This window comes from Coregonus lavaretus (assembly GCF_964263955.1).
Source record: "Coregonus lavaretus genome assembly, chromosome: 7".
Lineage (NCBI taxonomy): Eukaryota > Metazoa > Chordata > Actinopteri > Salmoniformes > Salmonidae > Coregonus > Coregonus lavaretus.
Genome location: NC_139994.1, coordinates 24,353,320 through 24,377,822, shown reverse-complemented (window position 1 = coordinate 24,377,822; position 24,503 = coordinate 24,353,320). Strand labels below are relative to the sequence as shown.

The 24,503-nt window shown below is 45.6% G+C and overlaps 1 protein-coding gene across 1 annotated transcript; it reads right to left on the bottom strand.

Moving 5' to 3' along the window:
- Window positions 1–159: 159 nt before the first annotated feature.
- LOC311132707 (GON-4-like protein) lies at window positions 160–23,227 on the bottom strand. The gene is made up of 28 exons (XM_084165979.1): window positions 23,194–23,227; window positions 22,251–22,531; window positions 21,999–22,097; window positions 21,557–21,762; window positions 21,292–21,366; window positions 21,126–21,176; window positions 20,980–21,030; window positions 20,767–20,862; window positions 20,358–20,474; window positions 16,770–16,967; window positions 15,262–15,460; window positions 14,374–14,478; window positions 14,208–14,248; window positions 13,921–14,054; window positions 13,310–13,520; window positions 12,593–12,679; window positions 8,509–8,686; window positions 8,162–8,312; window positions 6,630–6,780; window positions 6,219–6,335; window positions 4,733–6,025; window positions 4,527–4,611; window positions 3,955–4,136; window positions 2,537–2,734; window positions 2,206–2,349; window positions 1,670–2,010; window positions 1,079–1,181; window positions 160–935 (listed from the first exon to the last, which is right to left on the bottom strand). The coding sequence occupies exons 2-28, from the start codon at window positions 22,516–22,518 to the stop codon at window positions 813–815; spliced, it is 5,004 nt and encodes a 1,667-aa protein (XP_084022105.1). The 5' UTR covers window positions 22,519–22,531; window positions 23,194–23,227; the 3' UTR covers window positions 160–812.
- Between the last annotated feature and the right edge of the window lie 1,276 nt (window positions 23,228–24,503).

The window sequence follows — 24,503 nt, the reverse complement described above, 5'->3', positions numbered from 1 at the left end:
TTATGCATTTTTCAGTCAGTTCTGGAAACGACAACTTTTAACTCATTGTATAAAATAGTCTAACACTGTTCTTGAACCATTCATAATAAGGCCTACTTAATGGTTGGCGTCACAGTCATAATAAAGTCATATTATTGCAATAAAACAATCACTGATTGCAAATAACAATCTGGTAGTCATTGTATAAAACAATGATGTACACTTTATTCAAACAGTCATTTAGCAACCAGCAAAGAATGCTTGACATCTCTAACTTTTCAGTATCAGTCAATCCACGTCATAATGAAAACACTACAGTTGGCAATCAATTGTCCATTTTTATTCTCTATTTACATTTCAGCGGACAATTTAATTAATCACGATTGCGCCATTGTCTACGCTGATTCTTACTGTGCAATGTGTCTCTTGTGATGTGGAAGGCCCTCGAGCTCATCTAATATTACTTGTAGCCCGACACAGCTCCAAGACCTCTTGTACATCTTATGCACTTTTCTCCTTCATACAATTCAAGAGGGATTCTATTTCACATTTTAGCACCTCATAACACTAGGAACCTCATGGCCTGAACATATTCACACATTTGGAACCTTTGTACTTCGCCTATGCATACCAGCACATAAACGTAGAGTCCTGGCTGTGTCGTAATAGCCCTGCATTTATGCCATCAATGGGAGACGTACCCATATTTCTGCACCCTCAGTAGTGTTGAGTCAGAGAGGAAGCACAGTCAAGTGCCCCTCCTTTTCTGTGGCTTGGACTGCAGTCTCGTCAGTCCAGCTGACTTTTACTGTTCCACTGGTGTTGGGTCCTGTTCAGTCCGGGTCTGGCTCTCTGCTGCTGGTTGGCTGCTCTGTGTCACTGACCTCCTCGTCGGAGCACACCCGCTGGGTGGAGGAGCGGAAAAGGCGCATGAGATCCTGGAAACGGTCACAAACCTAGAGGGAACACATTTAGGAGAGTTACAGTAAAGGAATAAAAGAGTTAGATGCTCCAACATAGACAGAGGTGGTGTGGAAAAGGACCCATGTCTGATCTGATTATTACAGCCTCTCTAAAAGCCCCCATGCTTCTCTCTAACCTCATTGGTGGTCTTGTTGCCAAGTTGGGCGGAGACGGCTTGAAAGGTTATTTTCTTTGCTCCCTTCTGCTGACAGGCGGTCAAGATGGCACGGTCCGCCTCCCTGTTACGAACAACGAACACAAAACAAGATTGAATACAACAATTTAAATTGTGAAATATCTATTTGGCAATATACCAGAATTGTACAATACACTTTGCATTCCACTCCTTAAAGCGGTAATCAGAAGTTGAAACAATGACAAAGCGTTTTCCCTGCCACTGTTTCGGTAAAAAGCTGCAGGATGGGCCTGTAGAAATGTAACCACTCAAATTCATAGACAAAGCTATGGATGCAAGAACTGACCATCCATGAGATCAACATTATAGTTGTAATAATGTTTTGAGGCTATACAATATTTATTGACATGTACTTTGTTTACAAACATCGAAGTAAACAAGCTTATATTTTGGGTTCTGAGGAGGGATGACCGTTTAAACTAAGCTCATGTGGCATTTCTAAGTTATATTCTTCAAGAATCAAATCGGTACATTTTCATTTATAAGTCAACAAATGTATGTAGCAACTGCAGATTGGACAGCGGCTCTAACCTGGTCCAGAGGATGACTTTCTCTCCACTGGGTGTAAGCGAGATGTTTTTGGCACAGACTGAGCGCTCAGAGAGGATGTAGTGATCCCCTTCTTTCTCCTTGTCCGCTTCATCCTCCCTTACTTGTGTGGCTTTTGGGGTTTTAGTGCCTTGGCATCTCTTAGGTTTATTTGCTGCTGATGACTTCTGGGAAGTGGAGTTTGTGTTGGTCACATCACCACAGCCTCTGTTCTCAGTCTGACACTGCAGCGAGGGCCGTAAGTGGAGCTCGTTGAAAAACACCCAGAATTCCCCCTGCAGGCGGCTGTGACCTCGGAGAAGGTTGGCTATCTGAGCCTTCATCTGAAAGACAGAGAGACATATAAATGTTCTAATCTACTATCTCTCAAATCTGATAAATAAATGGACCCTCCTCCACTATGATATTTCACTCCTATATGCTTTGTTAGATTTGATAATAATGATGTTATACTGCTGTTCTCCAAGACAGATTCTGCTCGTGTGAGTGTGAAATCAATGTAGCACTCCCTAGCACACCTCCTTGATGCCAGCAGGACTGAGAGTAGGGCCTCCTTGAAGGATGCTCACTATCTTGCGGTAGTGGGAGGAGTTTTCCCCAAAGCTCAGCTCCAGTTGTCGCAGGAAGCGCCGGCTACGCTCAAATGCCTGCTGCTCTGCGAGCTACGGCAAGGGGAGAAGGAATATTAAGACGGAGCACTCTGTCACACACAAACAACAGTTAGTTTTGATGTAAATCACACACACACAAACACAAGCACACGAACACATGTGCGCGTGCACACACGTAATGGACGAGTTTAAAAGTGTGTATTTTTCAAAGTGTATAGGAGGCCAAGCCAGCACATACCAGTCCACACTCCTGGGCTTGTTCGGGATGGAGGAAGGCTGCAAAGTCTCGGAGCAGCTCAGGCCACTCGTTCAGAACATGCTTTAGCCTCGTGAAGAGTTCCACAGAGGTGTGCTCATCTCCATCCTGCTCAAACTCATAGAGTACCTCCAGAAACTCCTCCACGCGCCCCGGCACCTCCTGCAGGGCATGGCACACCTGGTCATAGTAGAGAGCAAGAGAGTTATATTTGCAGTAAGATTAAGGATTTCTTAAATCCTCTTAGATGCTAAATCCCCTATATAGGGGACTTTGGGCGGTTCTGGACTGGTTCCAACTGACATTTGTGTACAAAGCGCTCTGTGAATGTCGTAGGGTCCCGTTTCTTATAGTGCCAGGAACCCCCATCTGTTTGCTCTGTGCTACCACTCTCTCAGCGGAGCTGACTTGAAGTGTCAGGTTTCAGACTCTACATTTGCATAGGGAGTGACATCACATCTTCGGCCCTATCCAGACATATAATTGATTTGCTCTTCCTCTGAGTGACTGAGCCCATCTTGGGAAAGGGCATATGAAAGGGGAGTCAACAGTTGTGGTTTCATCTCGCTGTAATATTCTCAGCCGGATTTAGAGCTTTCAACATGTACTAAATAATTTCATAGAATTGAAACAAGACCACGTTCTCTTGGTCACAGAAGGACAAAATCTTTAAAGCCGAAGTTGTAACGAATTTGAATGGTGTCTCTGCGCCACTCAGTGGACGTTTGGGAGAAATGTCTCTGTCGTCAGTTATATGAAATTGTGACAGTATTGTACTGCCACTAAGTATGATCATTTTTATTTTACTGTTATAATAAAGGTGATATCTTATAGTAAGTCGTTTATAATTTGTTATTATATTTAGAAAGCATGTCAGTCATTTCAAGCCCTATTGCCCCACTTTTGTTGAATAGGAAAACAATCTCATATGATTTTTCATATTTTCATAATATTTGTACTATGTATTTGAGCTTGGGTCCTCAAAGTGAGTACACCTCAGCAATTTATAAAACAAATGTACCAGAAAGGTGAGTTCCAGACCTTTCTAAAACTATGCAACAACAGCTATTGATTATGACCATCTCATGAAAATAATAAAGTTTGGGTATGTCTATTTAGGCAGAAATCTAAAATATGTTGATGAGATGGTGGCTATAACTGTAAATAGCGCAACAACGTATTGCATATGATGTACTGCATCCAATCGCAAACTGCCTTATTCCGATGTAGTTTCGGATTGAATGCCACCCAGTCCAATTCAAATGATTTTTTTGGCCAACTTCGCACAATGAGAGGGCTGTTCATCAGACAGAAAATGTAGCCCAAAGCCTTTGCAGCTTTTTAAACGCCTTGGGTGCAAGAAATGCGCTTTATAAATAAAATGAATTATTATTATTTACCCTGTTGAGATAATTCTGAGCGAAGGCTATTTCCTTCTTCTCCCTCAGGGGGTCGCTGTCAAGTAGGTCGTCATCGTCGTAGAGGATCGGTGGGCTTTTGGACCTCCCTTTGCTTCCGACTTCTCCAGTGTGATGCTGCTCGTCCCTTGAGCTGGAAGGGTTGGGGCTGCTACTATGGCAGCCTGGGAAGGACAAATCCAATCCAGCAGGTGTGGTTAGATGGGAGAAGAGCAGGAGGACTCCCTAATTCCAAATAGACCCCTAGGACTTTGTAGAAATCTGAAAGGATTTAATAGGTTTATGAAATATATCAATGCTATGTGCAGTGTTTCCCCTATATGCATTTAGCAGCGGCGCACCACCGCTGCCAAATCGTGCCCGCCACTGCAATTTTTTATTTTATAATGTAGATATATAGATGTATGCCCCAGGAAGACCCCATTGGCCACCCTGCGCAGGAAGACCCCCCCCCTTGCTAACTCTGCCACTGCTGCTGAAAAAAAATCCAAGGGAAAAACTGTACGTGTGTGTCTCTCCATGTTGTGGGGTTTAAAGATTGGTGGGAAGCTAACCTGACGGTGTGCCTGATCGTTCACCCTCTTCCGAGTCATCTGACCTCCCTCCTGACGCCAGCCATGACAGTTTCTCCATCGTCTCCTACAAGGAAAGATAACACACAAACCCTAACTATGAGACGTGTGATATGGGTAAAGAACTTGGTAAATAAAATGGATTAATATGTTCATGTAATATCAACGTGACGCATGCCCTCACACACCTGCAGCTCTGGCACGGACAACATGGACTCCTCGGAGGCTGGTGACAACACTTCCTCTATCTCCTGATCTCTGTTCTCCCTTCCCTCTTCACCCTCCCACCCTCCATCCCCCATGTCCGACGGCCCGGGCGATAGGGTCAGCGTTATCTCCTGCCCCTCTTCTGACTCCTCCGTGGGGTTAACGGAGTCAACGCTCCCCGTGGGGCTGGCAGAGGACTCCGACAGGGCCAGGAGAGGCATTCCAAAATCACCTCCATCCCCATCCTCCCTGCCACAGTCATCTTTCTCTTCCCTCTCATCCTCCTCATCTTCCCCCTCTTCCTTCACCACCTCCTCTTTCTCCATTATAACTGTGACATAGTCGTCCGGGGTCAGAGCCTGGTCCAGTGCAGGGGGTTCCGGGGAGGCTGAAGGCTGGGGCTGCCCCTCACTCTTCAGGCTGCTTTTGCGTTTCTCCGTCACCCGCCGGCTGGTCCTGGAGGATTTGTTCTTGAATTGTTCGATAGGAGACATAATAGAGACCGAGGTTTGGGTTTCAGTAATAGTGGAGGCTGTTCTACTACTCATATGGGGCAACAAAAGGTGGTTTGCTCCACTGTTGGGGGTCACGGTATTCAGGTTTGTTTGGGGAGGGTTCTTGTAGTTGGGTGGAGGAGCTGGCAGCAGCCTGGGCAGCCTGCGGAGGTTGGCGAACATGCTGCACTTCCGAGTAACCAGGTCTTTGGCCAATGGAGCGGAATGTGACAACCGAGAGGCCAACACCCTGGTGGAAGGGGCGGGACAAAGGACAGCTGCGGCCACTGGGGCAGGCAAATTGAGGATGACCTGCAGGGGCTTCTGGGAAGGTTGAGGCCTGAGGGGACGTTTCAGATGAGGCTTGGTGGGATGCTGAAGAGAAGGAGGTTTGGATGTTGCAGGCTGGATGGGTTGCAGTTTTTGGTGGGCCATGCACTGCTGAATCACAGCACCTGTCTGGGAATTACTTTTACTTTCTGAGCGTGTAGTTCCACTTCCCAGACTCTGGGTGGCACTGTGCGATACGGCCAGGGACAGCGAGAGGTCACAGGGTGGTGGACGGTGCCAGCGCCTGAAGCCGCAGCGCTGGAATGAAAGGCTGTCGGGGAGTTGGGGCGGGTAGCGAGTCCCGGGAGGGAAGCTGTAGTCCAAGGTTCTGGAGGATCTGAAGAGAAGAGTGACGAGTGGGGCTTTCTTTGATTGACAGGCCGACATGGCTTCTGTATCCGGCGAGCTGTTGAGTTCTCTGATTGCCTCGTAGATATAAGGCAAACTTCTCTGTAGGTACAGAACATTTATTTAAAATCAATATGAACTATTTAGTTGGTTCCTGAAACGTCATCCTTTATCCAAAATTATTTTACTTTGATCTTATCTTCACTGATACAAACTTCCAGTCCAAAACAACCTTTATTGTTAGCAGATCTAACAATAATAAGCATGTAAGTAGTATTCTAAGTGCAGTTGGTACCCTCAACCATCCGGGCATGGCTCTCTCCTCTCTCTCCACTGAAGGGCGTAGGTCACCCGGCTTCACTGGGTCACAGGCCACTGGCATGGGATGGACCACTTTCTGGAGTCGGTAGGCCTTTAAAAAAAAGACATGGGGAGAGGCACTTTTTGAGGTCCATTCATTCATATTGTTTATGGTCAACGCTAATGGTAGTTGAGTATTAATTAATGTTAGTGGCTATGTGGACAAATCTTGAGTGTGGATCGCAATCTCTCCTGGCCTATAGAACAGGTCCAAGTTAAGGAAACTAGTAAACAACTAACTAGAAACTATTTAGAACATTTGTGTGAACTATCCCAAACTATAAACAGTCCCCCTAACACATTTACTTTAGTAATACTGTATATCATTTGTAGATCCGGGTCCTACCTTGATGACGTTGTTGGGATGGGTGGGTTTACACATCTCCACAATGTGGTCACGGAGCTGAGAGACCCTCTTGGCGCGGAGCAGGTAGTGACACAGCAGCTCCTTGGGCTGGAGGGTCTCCCCCAGGTTCCTCAGGCCCAGGGCAATCAGGCTGGAAAAACAAGATGGCGGAGAGTAAAGGACTCCGTTTCTCTGTCAGTGAGTTCTTAACACTCTTTTTTTTTTTAAATATTCCAAGTTTACGTACTACGGAAACAAATTCATTTAGGACAAGCTGTGCATTTAAAAGAGCATATACAGTACACTGAACAAAAATATAAATGCAACATTAAAAAGTGTTGGTCCCATGTTTCATGAGCTGAAATAAAAGATCTCAGAAAAAGCTTATTTCTCAAAAATGTTGCGCACAAATTTGGTTTACATCCCTGTTATTGAACATTTCTCCTTTGCCAAGATAGTCCATCCAGCTGACAGGTGTGGCATATCAGGAAGCTGATTAAACAGCATGATCATTACACAGGTGCACCACGTGCTGGGGACAATAAAAAGGGCACTAAAATGTGCATTTTTGTCACACAACACAATGCCATAGATGTCTCAAGTTGAGGGAGTGTGGAATTGGCTTGCTGACTGCATAAATGTCCACCAGAGCTGTTGGCAGATAATTTAATGTTCATTTCTCTACCATAAGCCTCCAATGTCATTTTTGAGAATTTGGCAGTATGTTCAACTGGCCTCACAACCGCAGACCACGTGTATGGCGTCGTGTGGGCGAGCGGTTTGCAGATGTCAACGTTGTGAACAGAGTGCCCCATGGTGGCGGTGGGGTTATGGTATGGGCAGGCATAAGCTACGGACAACGAACACAATTGCATTTTATTAATGGCAATTTGAATGTACAGACATACCTTGACGGGATCCTGAGGCCCATTGTCGTGCCATTCATCCGCTGCCATGACCTCATGTTTCAGTATGATAATGCACGGCCCAATACAATTCCTGGAAGCTGAACATTTTCCAGTTCTTTCATGGCCTGCGTACTCACCAGACATGTCACCCATTGAGCGTGTTTGTGATGCTCTGGATCGATGTGTACGACGTGTTGCAGTTCCCGCCAATATTCAGCAACTTCACACAGCCATTGAAGAGGAGTGCGACAACATTCCACAGGCCACAATCAACAGAATTATCAACTATCGAAGGAGATGTGTCGCTCTGCATGAGTCAAATGATGGTCACACCAGATACTGACTGGTTCTGATCCACGCCCCTACCTTTAAGGTATCTGTGACCAACAGATGCATATCTGTATTCCCAGTCATGTGAAATCCATATAGATCAGGGCCTAATTTATTTATTTCAATTAACAGATTTCCTTATATGAACTGTAACTCAGTAAAATCTTTGAAATTGTTGCATGTTGCGTTTATATTTTTGTTCAGTATAATATGGGCATTCTATGAGGAATCAGATACAATATGGGCATTAAAAGGAGGCTATAACATTTGGGCATTATAATAGGTCATTCTTACCAGTCCTCTCCTGCGGTGAACATGCTGACGGAGCGGGCAGAGTGCAGGGCTGGGTCCAGGCTGACGTGGGGCAGTAGCTCAGGGTACAGGAACACCGGCCGTGTGGCAAACAGCCATGCCAGCTGAGGGGGCATCGACGGGTGCTTTCGGACTGGCAACGTGGTAACACACAACAAACCAGTTATTGTGAGCGAAATTAATTGAACATGAATAAGGCCTACATCCTGAATGAGTCAAACTATTTCCAACTGAGACAGGTATGTTGTAATTAAATGGAGTAAATTAGAAGTCATCTTCACCTCATCAATTTGACTATCATCATGGCTCTCATGCATGCACACGCTTACCTCTCCTGCATGTTCGTGGCTTGTTAGGGGCTTCTTGGTAAGGGATTGGGGACAGTCTGAGCTCCTCCAGTAGTGACAGTGCTGCCTCTAGGTTACAGGCTCTGAACACACTGGTGAAGCCTGGCTCCACTGGGCCCCGGGTCAACTCCCCACGCTGGGCAAACATCTGTAACTCCATCTGTGAGTGAGTGATGTAGAGAGTGATGGAGAGGGTGAGAGAGAGAGAGATATATGGTGGGAGTATCAGAGAGAGAATAAGAGTATGTTTAGTATGGGTAGTTACTGTGTCTTGGCAGTGTCCTCGGCCGTGCCAGCTGTAGCACGAAGCTAGCTAGCTAGCCGTTCTTCAAACAGAGTCGACACAGTGGCCATTGCTAGCTACCCAACATGACCATTTGGCTGTACTGTAGTAGTTAACCACAATTTACTTGTCCTAGCTAGCCAACGTCTAATAATTGCTGCGTCATATAAGGAACTTGACACAGACACGAATGATCTGTTTAGTGTGATATCACAATATTGGTGGTTTGTTGTGACCAAGTGTTGGCGCTAAACGGTGTGTTATTGTTATTGGATGCTAGTCTGCTAGTTGGCTATGGAGTCATAGTTGGCTAGCTGAACAAAGTGGGTTGAGTCTACTCCTTTAAACATTGAACCGCTGTGGTTCACAACAATTCTGATTTCCAAAGGCGGAAGTTGGGAGAGTTTTTGTTCGGGTGGTTCAGTGAAACAATTTTAGTTTCCGAGCTAGAAGATTTGGTGAGGGAGGCCCTGCTCTCTCCACTCCCAGATGCTTAGCCCATTTCATTCCGATCTCCTCTGCATTTTTGTAGCCATTTGCTACAGCCTGTCAACTATGCCTCTGCCTATCCCTGTTCTCTCCTCTCTGCACAGGCTACACAAACGCACCACACCGCGTGGCTGCTGCCTCTCCAATTTGGTGGTCCCTGCACGCACCACCCACGTGGAGTTCCAGGTCGCAGGCAGCCTCTGGAACTGCCGTTCTGCTGCCAACAAAGCTGACTTCATCCCAGCCTATGCCAACCTCCAGTCCCTCGACTTCCTGGCGCTGACGGAAACATGGATCACCACTGAAAACACCGCTACTCCTACTGCTCTCTCCTCGTCTGACCATGTGTTCTCGCATACCCCGAGAGCATCTGGTCAGAGGGGTGGTGGTACAGGAATCCTCATCTCTCCCAAGTGGACATTCTCAATTTTTCCCCTAACCCATCTGTCTATCTCCTCATTTGAATTCCATGCTGTCACAGTCACTAGCCCATTTAAGCTTAATATCCTTGTCATCTATCGCCCTCCAGGTTCCCTTGGAGAGTTCATCAATGAGCTTGACGCCTTGATAAGTTCCTTCCCTGAGGATGGCTCACCCCTCACAGTTTTGGGGGATTTCAACCTCCCTATGTCCACATTTGACTCATTTCTCTCTGCCTCCTTCTTTCCACTCCTCTCCTCTTTTGACCTCACCCTCTCACCGTCCCCCCCTACTCACAAGGCAGGCAATACGCTTGACCTCATCTTCACTAGATGCTGCTCCTCTACTAATCTCACTGCAACTCCCCTCCAAGTCTCCGACCACTACTTTGTTTCCTTTTCTCTCTCACTCTCCTCCCACACTACTCACTCCGCCCCTACACAGATGGTAATGCGCCGCCGCAACCTTCGCTCTCTCTCTCCCACTACTCTCTCCTCTTCCATCCTATCATCTCTTCCCTCTGCTCAATCCTTCTCCCTCCAATCTCCTGATTCTGCCTCCTCAACCCTCCTCTCCTCCCTTTCTGCATCCTTTGACTCTCTGTGTCCCCTATCCTCACGGCCGGCTCGGTCCTCCCCTCCAGCTCCGTGGCTTGATGACTCATTGCGAGCTCACAGAACAGAGCTCCGGGCAGCGGAGCGGAAATGGAAGAAAACTAAATTCCCTGCCGACCTGGCATCTTTTCACTCCCTCCTCTCTACATTTTCTTCATCTGTTTCTGCTGCTAAGGCCACCTTCTACCACTCTAAATTCCAAGCATCTGCCTCTAACCCTAGGAAGCTCTTTGCCACATTTTCCTCCCTCCTGAATCCTCCCCCCCCCCTCCCCCCCTCCTCTCTCTCTGTGGATGACTTCGTCAACCACTTTGAAAAGAAGGTTGACGACATCCGATCCTTGTTTGTTAAGCCTAATGACACTGCTGGTCCTGCTCACACTGCCCTACCCTATGCTTTGACTTCTTTCTCCCCTCTCTCTCCAGATAAGATCCTGCGACTTGTGACTGCAGGCCGCCCAACAACCTGCCCGCTTGACCCCATCCCCTCCTCCCTTCTCCAGACCATCTCCGGTGACCTTCTCCCCTACCTCACCTCGCTGATCAACTCATCCTTGACCGCTGGCCATGTCCCTTCCGTCTTCAAGAGAGCGAGAGTTACTCCCCTTCTCAAAAAACCAACACTCGACCCCACTGATGTCAACAACTACAGACCAGTATCCCTTCTTTCTTTTCTTTCCAAAACTATTGAGCGTGCCGTCTTTAGCCAACTCTCTTGCTATCTCTCTCAGAATGACCTTCTTGATCCAAACCAATCAGGTTTCAGGACTGGTCATTCAACTGAGACTGCTCTTCTCTGTGTCACAGAGACTCTCCGCACTGCTAAAGCTAACTCTCTCTCCTCTGCTCTTGTCCTTCTAGATCTGTCTGCTGCCTTTGATACTGTGAACCATCAGATCCTCCTCTCCACCCTCTCCGAAATGGGCATCTCCGGCGCGGCTCACTCCTGGATTGCGTCCTACCTGACCGGTCGCTCCTACCAAGTGGCGTGGCGGGAAGCTGTCTCCGCACCACGTGCTCTCACCACTGGTGTCCCCCAGGGATCGGTTTTGGGCCCTCTCCTTTTCTCCCTATACACCAAGTCACTTGGCTCTGTCATATCCTCACATGGCCTTTCCTATCATTGCTACGCTGACGATACACAACTAATCTTCTCCTTTCCCCCTTCTGATCACCAGGTGGCGAATCGCATCTCTGCATGTCTGGCAGACATATCAGTATGGATGACGGATCACCACCTCAAGCTGAACCCTGGCAAGATGGAGCTGCTCTTCCTCCCCGGGAAGGACTGCCCGTTCCATGATCTCGCCATCACGGTAGACAACTCCGCTGTGTCCTCCTCCCAGAGTGCGAAGAGCCTAGGCGTGACCCTGGACAACACCCTGTCGTTCTCCGCCAACATCAAGGCGGTGACCCGCTCCTGCAGGTTCATGCTCTACAACATTCGGAGAGTGCGACCCTGCCTTACACAGGAAGCGGCGCAGGTCCTGGTCCAGGCACTTGTCATCTCCCGTCTGGACTACTGCAACTCGCTGTTGGCTGGGCTCCCTGCCTGTGCCATTAAACCCCTACAACTCATCCAGAATGCCGCAGCCCGTCTGGTGTTCAACCTTCCCAAGTTCTCTCACGTCACCCCCCTCCTCCGCACACTCCACTGGCTTCCAATTGAAGCTCGCATCCGCTACAAGACCATGGTGCTTGCCTTTGGAGCAGTGAGGGGAACGGCACCCCTGTACCTTCAGGCTCTGATCAGTCCCTACACCCAAACGAGGACATTGCGTTCATCCACCTCTGGCCTGCTGGCTCCCCTTCCTCTGCGGAAGCACAGCTCCCCCTCAGCCCAGTCAAAACTGTTCGCTGCTCTGGCACCCCAATGGTGGAACAAGCTCCCTCACGACGCCAGGACAGCGGAGTCACTCACCACCTTCCGGAGACATTTGAAACCCCACCTCTTTAAGGAATACCTGGGATAGGCTAAAGTATTCCTTCTAACCCCCCCCCCCCCCCCCCCCCAAATTGTAAAGTGGTTATCCCACTGGCTATAGGGTGAACGCACCAATTTGTGAGTCGCTCTGGCTAAGAGCGTCTGCTAAATGACGTTAATGTGCCCTTGAGCAAGGCACTTAACCCTAATTGCTCCTGTAAGTCGCTCTGGTTAAGAGCGTCTGCTAAATGACTAAAATGTAAATGTAAAATGTTTATAAGTTGGTGCAGCTAAAGGTACTAGTGAAAGTGTGTTTGTCAGTATGTTTCTCTCTCACCAGGAACTGCTTGGTGGCGGCAGCTTCGCTCTGCAGTGCAGCTACTGGGCTGGTCAACATGTGGACCTGGGTCAGGAGCTGGACGTGCTGCAGACAGAGGAAAATATAGTAATTACCGACCGAAAAACAAACGTTTTTCTTCCATTGTGGATCCTTGACCCGGATTTCACTACCTAGGATTTGATTTAGATGTTTGTTTGTTTTGACCAGGTTTATCTCATTGAGATAAAAGCTCAATAACAAAATATAGAGCACAAAGCAGGGTTTGGGTCAATTCCAATTTCATTTGAAATTCCAATTAAATTCTTGAATTCACTCATGAAGTGGAGAATTTGCGTTGAATTCAATTTGAATTCAATTTGTAAAATCATTTCATCTTTGGAACGGAATTGGAATTCAATAATTGTACATTTAATGCACTTAGTGTAAGAAATTTACTGCAGTATTTGTTTTTAATTATTTCAACATGTATTCCTATATTTCCAGTATAGCTAGGCTGTCTGAACAGTGACATGGTCAGCCTGAAAGCCTGAGGGAATAGAATGAGGAATTGTTGGGGATAATATTGAATTGGGAATAGAATTCTTAGAATTTACCTAACATTGGAATTTAATTATCTGAATTCAAAGACTAACCTGGAATTTGAATTGAATTAAATGAATTTACAGGGTTTGAATTTGTGGAACTAACCCCAACCCTGACACAAAGACCCCAGACCTGCTGGACTTGCTGCTGCAGCTTGAGTCCCTGTTGGTGGGAGAGGGTGGGGGTGAATGGAGGCGGGGGCTCCCGGGGCTTGGGGATGAGGCTGCTGGGCACCAACAGGCCCTGGCTCTCCAGCAGTGCCCGGCGACGCCGAATGGCATCCAGCTGCTCCTTCACCGTACAGTAGCACCCTGCCGTCATCTCTGCCATGGGGTCTTCTAACCTATGGATCAAAGGTCAAACTGGGTCAGCTATACACAGGGTCAAATCAGAGGAGGTTGAAAGTTGTCACTGGGTGGGTGAGTTGAAGGTATAAAGGTTGTGATTAGAGGTTGGTGATTAGAGGTTGAAATCAATATACAGAATTCAGTTTTGCAACTGAACTGACTGAGAAAGTCAATCACAATTTATTCCTCGTCTCAGTATTTCTATTTTTGGATCTTTATCTCTGCATTGTTGGAAAAGGACCCGTAAGTAAGCGTTTCACTGTTAGTCTACACCTGTTGTTTACCAAGCATGTGACAATTAAAATTGTATTTGATATATGGAATTATCTTCTTGTGAAGATGACAGTGTAACAAACAGCAGAACAGTGTGTCTATGAAGCGCTTAAGTGCACTAACAGGATATCAGGGAGGGTGTTGAAGATGGGTGTCTCCAGGGCGGGTGTCCCCAGGGCAGGTGCCTCTTCCTCCCTCTCCTCCTCTTCCTCGTGTCCCTCCCCATCTTGCTCCTGAGCAGTCATCTCATCCTGGAACTGGAGCACACACAGAGAGAGAGAGAAATAAACTATACATAGACAACCACATAACATACCAAAAACAGAGGGGTAAAGAAAGGACACAGAGGGGGTGTTTGGAGGGAAAGAGAGGGGGAAAAAAGAAACAGACAAACATAGATCTCCTCTTACCGTCTCAAACAACTCCTCCATCAACTGGTTCACTTCCTTTTCTGAAAAAATAAAAAATAAAATGGGAGATGAGGACCAATGCCTGACATAGTCACAGCCTAGATAAGTTGACTCCATCTCTTGGCTGCTAGGCAGCCCCGTCCCTAGGGTCCCCATGGTAACTCACTTGTGATGCGGACTGCACGGTCATTACGGTAATCCTCCACGTCGGGTTCGTCGATCTCCGCCAGGAAGTTATACTCAGGGTCGTCATCATCATCATCGCCTTCCTCTAAAAAAGAGGAAGAGAGAGAACATCGAGAAAGAGGAACAGAGTGCAAGCTATGATCCCTTATTGATGTCACTTGTTAAATCCACTTCAAAATCAGTGTAGATGAAGGGGAGGAGACAGGTTAAAGAAGGATCTTTAAGCCTTGAGACATGGATTGTGTATGTGTGCCATTCAGAGGGTGAATGGGCAAGACAAAATATTGAAGTGCCTTTGAAGGGGGTATGGTAGTAGGTGCCAGGCGCACCGGTTTGTGTCAAGAACTGCAACGCTGCTGGGTTTTTCACGTTCAACAGTTTCCCGTGTGTATCAAGAATGGTCCACCACCCAAAGGTCATCCAGCCAACTTGACACAACTGTGGGAAGCATTGGAGTCAACATGGGCCGGCATCCCTGTGGAACGCTTTCGACACCTTGTAGGGGGAAGGGGGGCAATTCAATATTAGGAAGGTGTCCTTAATGTTTTGTACACTCAGTCTAGATCAGGGATGGGCAACTCCAGTCCTCAGGGGTCTGATTGGTGTCACTTTTCCCTCAGCCCTACATCTAACACAACTGATTAAACTAATTGCATTCTAAATTAAAGACCACGGTTAGTTGATTATTGGAGTCAGGTGTGTTAGCTGGGGCAAAAGTATGTCACCAATCAGGCCCCAGAGGAATGTTGCCCATCCCTGATATAGCTAGAATAGAATTGTCATTTCACATCTACACTAGCAGCCGAGTGTAGTTGCTAGGGGTGGATTTGGAATTGAGCAACGCACACACACGCACCACCCCCCTCACCATCGTTGTACATGTTAGAGGTCATGATGCCCTGCAGCCAGTGGGTCCACTCAGGGTCCTCGGGGGCCGAGCCACACCCGTACATGTCGGGCGTGATGTCGGGGGCACGGAGCTCTGCCTCCAGCTGGCCCATGGGGACGTCCCGGAGGGGCCTCTTGGAGCGGGTACGACACGCCATTAGACCGTCCGCCAGGGGTGGCTGTGAGAGGGGTAGGGAGACAGGGTGGTGGAAGGAGAGGAATAGGGGGGAAAAGACATATGAAAGACAATATGGAAAGAGGGAGGGGGAAAGGGAGAGAAAGATGGGAGGTTAACAGTGCAAAGTCATGTAAATCTCCAAGCATTTCTTTGGACAAGTTCAGGTAGTACCTCCGGTTTCACCACGTTTCAAAATGTTTCCCCTGTTTCAAGCCTACTGAACAGGACCCAGAAAGCAGAAATCGCATTCCATTCTAAATCTATGAGCACCGCATTGATGGGTTGTGACTAGCAGGAGCTATTATCTGGTGTGGGTGGTGGGCGATTCCACGCCAGGATAGGCCGAAAATATTTCAGATTGTTCTGGCAATTCGCACATCGAAACTTCATTGGGAGGAAAGACGTTTGACATGCTTTTTACATTTGTATCAAAAAAGAAATGAAAATCATGAGGAAGTGGCTATTTTAGGCCCTTTTAGACCTATACATGCCTCCTATAGGACCCCATGATGCGTGAACCGTACATGATACAGACATCTTGGTGTCATCATACTCCTTATAGTGTGCTCTAAAATATGGAGTATGTCTAGATTCTGAAAAACGATTTAGAAAATACATTTATTCAACAAGTACCTTTTTGATTTTGCTTATTTTTAGACATACTGTTTGGAACAATATACTCTTCAAACATGTCACATTTCCAGAGTGGGCTCTCTGGTACTTTTGAAGGGCTGAACCATTTTATACATTGAAATTGACATTATAGGTCATTAACCAATTACAGCCTACTGCACATTCAGCAAATCACCAGTAGAGGGAGTTCCCTTTGAATCCATTTTCCCAAGTGTTGGTGGTGCTCATAAAATTGATAAAAACTTCAAAATTAGGCTAGCACAAGCCCACTCTGTGGAGTATATTGTTCCAAAGAATATGTTTAAAATGAACAGAATCAAAAAGGGTACTTTTGAGATATTCATATTAAAATGTTTGTTGAATACATTTGTGTGAAAATTTGTATTTCAGAATCTAGACATACTCCATATTGTAGAGCACACACTAAGGATATAATGACACCCAGATGTCTGTATCATGTACGGTTCACAAATTATAGGGTCTTACCGTATAGGTTTAAAAAGAGCCTAAAATAGCCACTTTCATCATGATTTACAAAAAATATGGTTTGTGATACAAATGTAAATAGCCTGTCAAACACCATTCCTCCAAATGAAGTTTCTATGTGAAAAATGCCAGAACAATCTGAGATGGCAAAAATATGTTCGACCTATCCTGCCGTGGAATCACCCTGGTACCTGGTAGGGCTCCAGGCAGACGGGGCCGATGGCCAGCTCCTCCTCCACGGCATGGAGCTTCTCAAGGAAGCTGAATTCTGGAGGGGTCCTTGTGGTATAGAATCCCTGGGGGCCAGAGGAGGAGGAGGGCTGGGGGGGAGGGGGAGGGCCCATGGGGACAACCTCCACCCTCAGGTGTCTGGACCTGCTGCGATTAACCTGGGAGGAAAGGAGTTTTATTTTTTTAAATGTTGAGATAAACATTGAAATGTATCTCAACAGAATAGAGCATATTATACTATTTACAAAAGGAAATATTCTGTATTTTATTAATTTTACATACAAAATAAAATAATGTTTTTACATATACAGTGAGGGAAAAAAGTATTTGATCCCCTGCTGATTTTGTACGTTTGCCCACTGACAAAGAAATGATCAGTCTATAATTTTAATGGTATGTTTATTTGAACAGTGAGAGACAGAATAAAAACAAAAAAATCCAGAAAAACACATGTCAAAAATGTTATAAACTGATTTGCATTTTAATGAGGAAAATAAGTATTTGAACCCCTCTCAATCAGAAAGATTTCTGGCTCCCAGGTGACTTTTATACAGGTAACGAGCTGAGATTAGGAACACACTTTTAAAGGGAGTGCTCCTAATCTCAGCTTGTTACCTGTATAAAAGACACCTGTCCACAGAAGCAATCAATCAGATTCCAAACTCTCCACCATGGCCAAGACCAAAGAGCTCTCCAAGGATGTCAGGGACAAGATTGTAGACCTACACAAGGCTGGAATGGGCTACAAGACCATTGCCAAGCAGCTTGGTGAGAAGGGGACAACAGTTGGTGCGATTATTCGCAAATGGAAGAAACACAAAATAACTGCCAATCTCCCTCGGCCTGGGGCTCCATGCAAGATCTCACCTCGTGGAGTTGCAATGATCATGAGAACGGTGAGGAATCAGCCCAGAACTACACGGAAGGATCTTGTCAATGATCTCAAGGCAGCTGGGACCATAGTCACCAAGAAAACAATTGGTAACACACTAAGCCGTGAAGGACTGAAATCCTGCAGCGCCCGCAATGTCCCCCTGCTCAAGAAAGCACATACAGTGGGGAAAAAAAGTAGTCAGCCACCAATTGTGCAAGTTCTCCCACTTAAAAAGATGAGAGATGCCTGTAATTTTCATCATAGGTACACGTCAACTATGACAGACAATTTGAGGAAAAAAAATCCAGAAAATCACATTGTAGGATTTTTTATGAATTTATTTGCAAATTATGGTGGAAAATAAGTATTTGGTCACCTACAAACAAGCAAGATTTCTGGCTCTCACAGACCTGTAACTTCTTCTTTAAGAGGCTCCTCTGTCCTCCCCTCGTTACCTGTATTAATGGCACCTGTTTGAACTTGTTATCAGTATAAAATACACCTGTCCACAACCTCAAACAGTCACACTCCAAACTCCACTATGGCCAAGACCAAAGAGCTGTCAAAGGACACCAGAAACAAAATTGTAGACCTGCACCAGGCTGGGAAGACTAAATCTGCAATAGGTAAGCAGCTTGGTTTGAAGAAATCAACTGTGGGAGCAATTATTAGGAAATGGAAGACATACAACACCACTGATAATCTCCCTCGATCTGGGGCTCCACGCAAGATCTCACCCCGTGGGGTCAAAATGATCACAAGAACGGTGAGCAAAAATCCCAGAACCACACGGGGGGACCTAGTGAATGACCTGCAGAGAGCTGGGACCAAAGCAACAAAGCCTACCATCAGTAACACACTACGCCGCCAGGGACTCAAATCCTGCTGTGTCCCCCTGCTTAAGCCAGTACATGTCCAGGCCCGTCTGAAGTTTGCTAGAGTGCATTTGGATGATCCAGAAGAGAATTGGGAGAATGTCATATGGTCAGATGAAACCAAAATAGAACTTTTTGGTAAAAACTCAACTCGTCGTGTTTGGAGTACAAAGAATGCTGAGTTGCATCCAAAGAACACCATACCTACTGTGAAGCATGGGGGTGGAAACATCATGCTTTGGGGCTGTTTTTCTGCAAAGGGACCAGGACGACTGATCCGTGTAAAGGAAAGAATGAATGGGGCCATGTATCGTGAGATTTTGAGTGAAAACCTCCTTCCATCAGCAAGGGCATTGAAGATGAAACGTGGCTGGGTCTTTCAGCATGACAATGATCCCAAACACACCGCCCGGGCAACGAAGGAGTGGCTTCGTAAGAAGCATTTCAAGGTCCTGGAGTGGCCTAGCCAGTCTCCAGATCTCAACCCCATAGAAAATCTTTGGAGGGAGTTGAAAATCCGTGTTGCCCAGTGACAGCCCCAAAACATCACTGCTCTAGAGGAGATCTGCATGGAGGAATGGGCCAAAATACCAGCAACAGTGTGTGAAAACCTTGTGAAGACTTACAGAAAACGTTTGACCTGTGTCATTGCCAACAAAGGGTATATAACAAAGTATTGAGAAACTTTTGTTATTGACCAAATACTTATTTTCCACCATCATTTGCAAATAAATTCATAAAAAATCCTACAATGTGATTTTCTGGAATTTCTTTTCTCATTTTGTCTGTCATAGTTGACGTGTACCTATGATGAAAATTACAGGCCTCTCTCATCTTTTTAAGTGGGAGAACTTGCACAATTGGTGGCTGACTAAATAATTTTTTCCCCCACTGTATACAGGGCCGTCTGAAGTTTGCCAATAAACATCTGAATGATTCAGAGGAGAACTGGGTGAAAGTGTTGTGGTCAGATGAGACCAAAATCGAGCTCTTTGGCATCAACTCAACTCGCCGTGTTTGGAAGAGGAGGAATGCTGCCTATGACCTCAAGAACACCATCCCCACTGCCAAAAATGGAGGTGGAAACATTATGCTTTGGGGGTGTTTTTCTGCTAAGGGGACAGGACAACTTCACCGCATCAAAGGGACGATGGACGGGGCCATGTACCGTCAAATCTTGGGTGAGAACCTCCTTCCCTCAGCCAGGGCATTGCAAATGGGTCGTGGATGGGTATTCCAGCATGACAATGACCCAAAACACACGGCCATGGCAACAAAGGAGTGGCTCAAGAAGAAGCACATTAAGGTCCTGGAGTGGCCTAGCCAATCTCCAGACCTTAATCCCATAGAATATCTGTCGAGTTGCCAAACGTCAGGTTCGAAACCTTAATGACTTGGAGAAGATCTGCAAAGAGGAGTGGGACAAAATCCCTCCTGAGATATGTGCAAACCTGGTGGCCAACTACAAGAAACGTCTGACCTCTGTGATTGCCAACAAGGGTTTTGCCACCAAGTACTAAATCATGTTTTGCAGAGGGGTCAAATACTTATTTCCCTCATTAAAATGCAAAACTATTTATAAAAAAATTTACATGCGTTTTTCTGGATTTTTTTGTAGTTATTCTGTCTCTCACTGTTCAAATAAACCTACCCTTAAAATTATAGACTGATCATGTCTTTGTCAGTGGGCAAACGTACAAAATCAACAGGGGATCAAATACTTTTTTCCCCTCACTGTACGTTATTGCTCGAGGTAAAAATACAAATATTTAAATTGAATTGAAGTGTGTGTGTGTCACCTGCATGGGGCTGCAGCTCCTGTCGTCGTCCCACTCTGTGTTTATTTTCCTGTGGAAGCCTCCTCTGGTTCCCCTTGGAGACGAGGCCGTGCTCTCCATGTCACTTTCCTGAAATGTCTACAACACACACAAAGTTCAATACAATCATTTCAATATATAGAGATGCATAGAAACACAACAAATGTTCTGTTTATTTAAATGATTGACATATCCAATCATAACGTATCTATGATCACTTACAATCATTTATTGTTGGCATTCTAAAGGTGATAAAGCTGAACTACTTTGTTTTGCTTTTTTAACCACAACAATGACTCTGTAAGCATGATGAATGCCTCACAATGTATGCAAAAAAAAGACATTTTCAGTCCACAAGCTAACACACAGCCCAATCCTATGAATCTCTTACATCTTCCGCTGTCTCGTCCTCCTCCTCTTCGTCGGGGCAGTACTCTTCATCAGAGGAGTCTTCCTCTGCTAATTGAATGTCCACAAACTGTTGGGCCTGAAAATTGAAGAAAATAAACAGACAAGCACTTCAGCCCTTTCTAGTACGGTACCATACTTTCCAGTCAGGTAATGAGTGTATGATACTACTTTAATAGCAGTACGATGGTGGTACCTTCTCTTTATTGACATTTTTGATGGGGGAGATGTTCCAAGTGGGAATGACCTTAAATGACACAACGATTGAATTACAAGAGACTCAATAGCAAAACATGACAAAGCTAAATTTACGCTAAACACACACACACACAGTGAACTCACCACTCCTTTTTCTACCACCTCCTTGAATTTGGAACGTGTCATCTTGGGCTCCTAAGAGGTAGATGAGAAAGATGTTGAATGAAAGTGCACACAGAGACTTGACCGTGTCAATTCTCAATTGAAAAATTATTCATTTGGACATGGAAATGCAATGGTTGACACTCACAAAGACAGGCACAGCCTCCGTCTCATTGATGGCGGCTTTCATCATGGCCACCACATGCTCATTGGTGATCACTTCCTGTGGTTCAAAGGTCAAAAAGGTTTCAAACCAGGCTTACAATCAGCCTGTCTGTATTTGTCTGTCATTCTATGTGTACTATATGCTGTAGGCAAACTTCTAATGTAGGAAATTGACGCTTCCACAGTCCACACTAGCTGCATAAGGAACATTGGCTAGGTTGGAGCTATCGGCCACCCTCTGCACTCACGTGAATGATGTTGCGGACGTTGGTGGTGGTCAGGTTGTGTTGTCTGGACTTGTTCTCCAGCTCACGGTCCAGCTCCCTGTCAATCTCCACCTCGGGACCGGCCCCTTCCTGCTCTCTGTACCCCACCTCTCCGTCCGCAGCTCTCTTCTTCCTCTTTACCCCTCCCTTCTTCCTGCTGCCCTTGCGTCCCCCGCCATGCCTTTCATCTGACAGAGAAAGAGAGAGAGCCAGTCAGTCTTGAACTCCTACAGTATGCTTTACTTATGCTATCAAAGGAAAATGGTTAGCTGAGCTAACTTCAGAGTCATTTGTGGGCCAGGTCTTGCTCTGAGGTCATTTTGTGCACTGTTCCTAACCTTGTTCATGTTGTATACAAGATGTGAGTACTGTTTCAGGTTCAGTTGCTAAGGGTGACCAGTTAATAGATATAGATTTTCCTCACCCATGGTGATGACCAGGTCAGTGTCTGTATCCTCTTCTGTCTGAGGGGGGCAATGTGCAGGGCTGCATTGGACGGCCTCCTCTTCATTCTCCACCTGACCTGGAGATCCAGCAAAGACAACAGCCTCACTTATTTACCTATATATCAATTTCTTAGGTAGGACACACAAAACAAAGATAAAACGTATCATTAAAGCTAAATGTGAAGTGAGATCTACTCTCCTTTGCCCCCTCCTCCCTTTCCTCTACTTACCCTCAGCAACAAGGTCTGCGCTGTGAACCTGGCCAAGCAGGCCTTGACTCTTGAACCTGGGAGATCGTCTCCATGGCGACGATGTCCCATGGACCTCCAGGCCTCTCTCCTCCTTGGAAGTTGTGACAATGCCACTGGCCTCTGTTGTGAGTGGTGATGATGCATTGTAAGATGCTGGTGGTCTCGTAGACTGTGGTTTCTCGGTCCTAATATATTTGTCAGGGCCACCTTTGAGAGAGCTGGACTTGCGTTTGCGGACCAGATTCATTGTGTAGTACCACCTGTGAGATTGATTGAGAATAAGCATGGAAAGAGTTTATGGTGGGTATGTATTACTAGTCTAAAGTGTCTTCCTATCCTTGTGTCCTCTGAACCCTTTGATCTGCACTGGTCTGACAAGATGGTGGGAAGCCATATGGCAGAATATAATATATTTGCTAGTAAGTATAAGGGAATTAGATTTTACCTGTCCAGTTGTAAACTCAGATTGGATGAGGGAAAGGATAGAGATGCACACTATGTTTTGTACACATATGGGCACTAGCTACTCCTACTAGTATTAGCTACCACTCAAAGCTAAATGCCAATACTTAACTGCTCAGCTCCTTCTGTAAAGTACTGACGATAGCTATCAGCCCCCAGCTATGTAACATAGCTAGCTAGAGGTAGTATGTATGAAGACGTTTGCATACAGTTAGCTTTAGTTTTAAAATGTTAGCTGTTACTGAGTGAGTGGTGTTGGCAATGGCGTCATCACTCTTGTTGTGGTGTGTCGGCTAGCAAGCTAAGCTAGCTAGCTAAATAGCTAACAAACTACTTTGGCTACTCGTTTGGCAATTATTCTCAACAGGACCACACTTCAACAAACTAATTTTCCACATGGCGAATACTATGTTGAAATTAATTGGTGAATATGAATTTACAAACCAATACATTATCTTACCCGCCACAACACAGCTAGCTCCATCAGCGGTAAACGCAGAAAACTACAACAAATATTCTGTTTCCGGGTGTAACTCTTCTTCGTCTTCTTCTTTTTCTTCTTCATCTTCTATGATATCATGGCGGTCCGCAAACAATCATTTGAGTGCAATGCCGCCACCTACTGTGCTGAAATGTACGATCAATCATGATCTGCCCAATTCTGTACTACCATGAAAAAAAATAAAAAATAATAATTAATCCCTACTAACTTCTACCACACCCTCCCCCTTCCCCAAAATCCTCTCCCCAACCCCATTAAACTATCTACAGTACCAGTCAAGAGTTTGGACACACCTACTCATTCATTTTACAGTTACATTTTTAGTCATTTAGCAGACGCTCTTATCCAGAGTGACTTACAGTTAGTGAGTGCATACATTTTCATACTGGCCCCCCGTGGGAATCGAACCCACAACCCTGGCGTTGCAAGCGCCATGCTCTACCAACTGAACTACACGGGGGTTCAATCAGTACATCCTTGAACTAGTTAGAATTGAAAAATTCAACCACAATCAGATCAGATGAAAATAGCATAAACATTCCTATGTCTCAAATACCAAAACTCCATGATAGGAACCAATTAAGTACTTGCCTAGCAACATAGATATGTTTTTCTTTATTTTTACTATTTTCTCCATTGTAGAATAATAGTGAAGACATTTAAATTTACGTCATTTAGCAGACGCTCTTATCCAGAGCGACTTACAAATTGGTGCATTCAACTTATGATAGCCAGTGGGACATCAAAACTATGAAATAACACATGTGGAATAATGTAGTAACCAAAAAAGTGTTAAACAAATATTAATATATTTTAATTTTAGATTCTTCAAAGTAGCCACCCTTTGCCTTAATGACAGCGTTGCACACTCTTGGCATTCTCTCAACCAGCTTCACTTGGAATTATTTTCTAACAGACTTGAAGGAGTTCCCACATATGCTGAGCACTTGTTGGTTGCTTTTCCTTCACTCTGCGGTCCAACTCATCCCAAACCATCTCAATTGGTTTGAGGTCGGGGGATTGTGGAGGCCAGGTCACTCTCCTTCTTGGTCAAATAGCCCTTACACAGCCTGGAGGTGTGTTTTGGGTCATTGTCCTGTTGAAAAACAAATGATAATCCCACTAAGCGCAAACCAGATGGGATGGCATATTGCTGCTGAATGCTGCGGTAGCCTCGCTGGTTAAGTGTGCCTTGAATTCATAAGAAATCACAGACAGTGTCACCAGCAAAGCACCCCCACACCATCACATCACCTCCTCTATGCGTC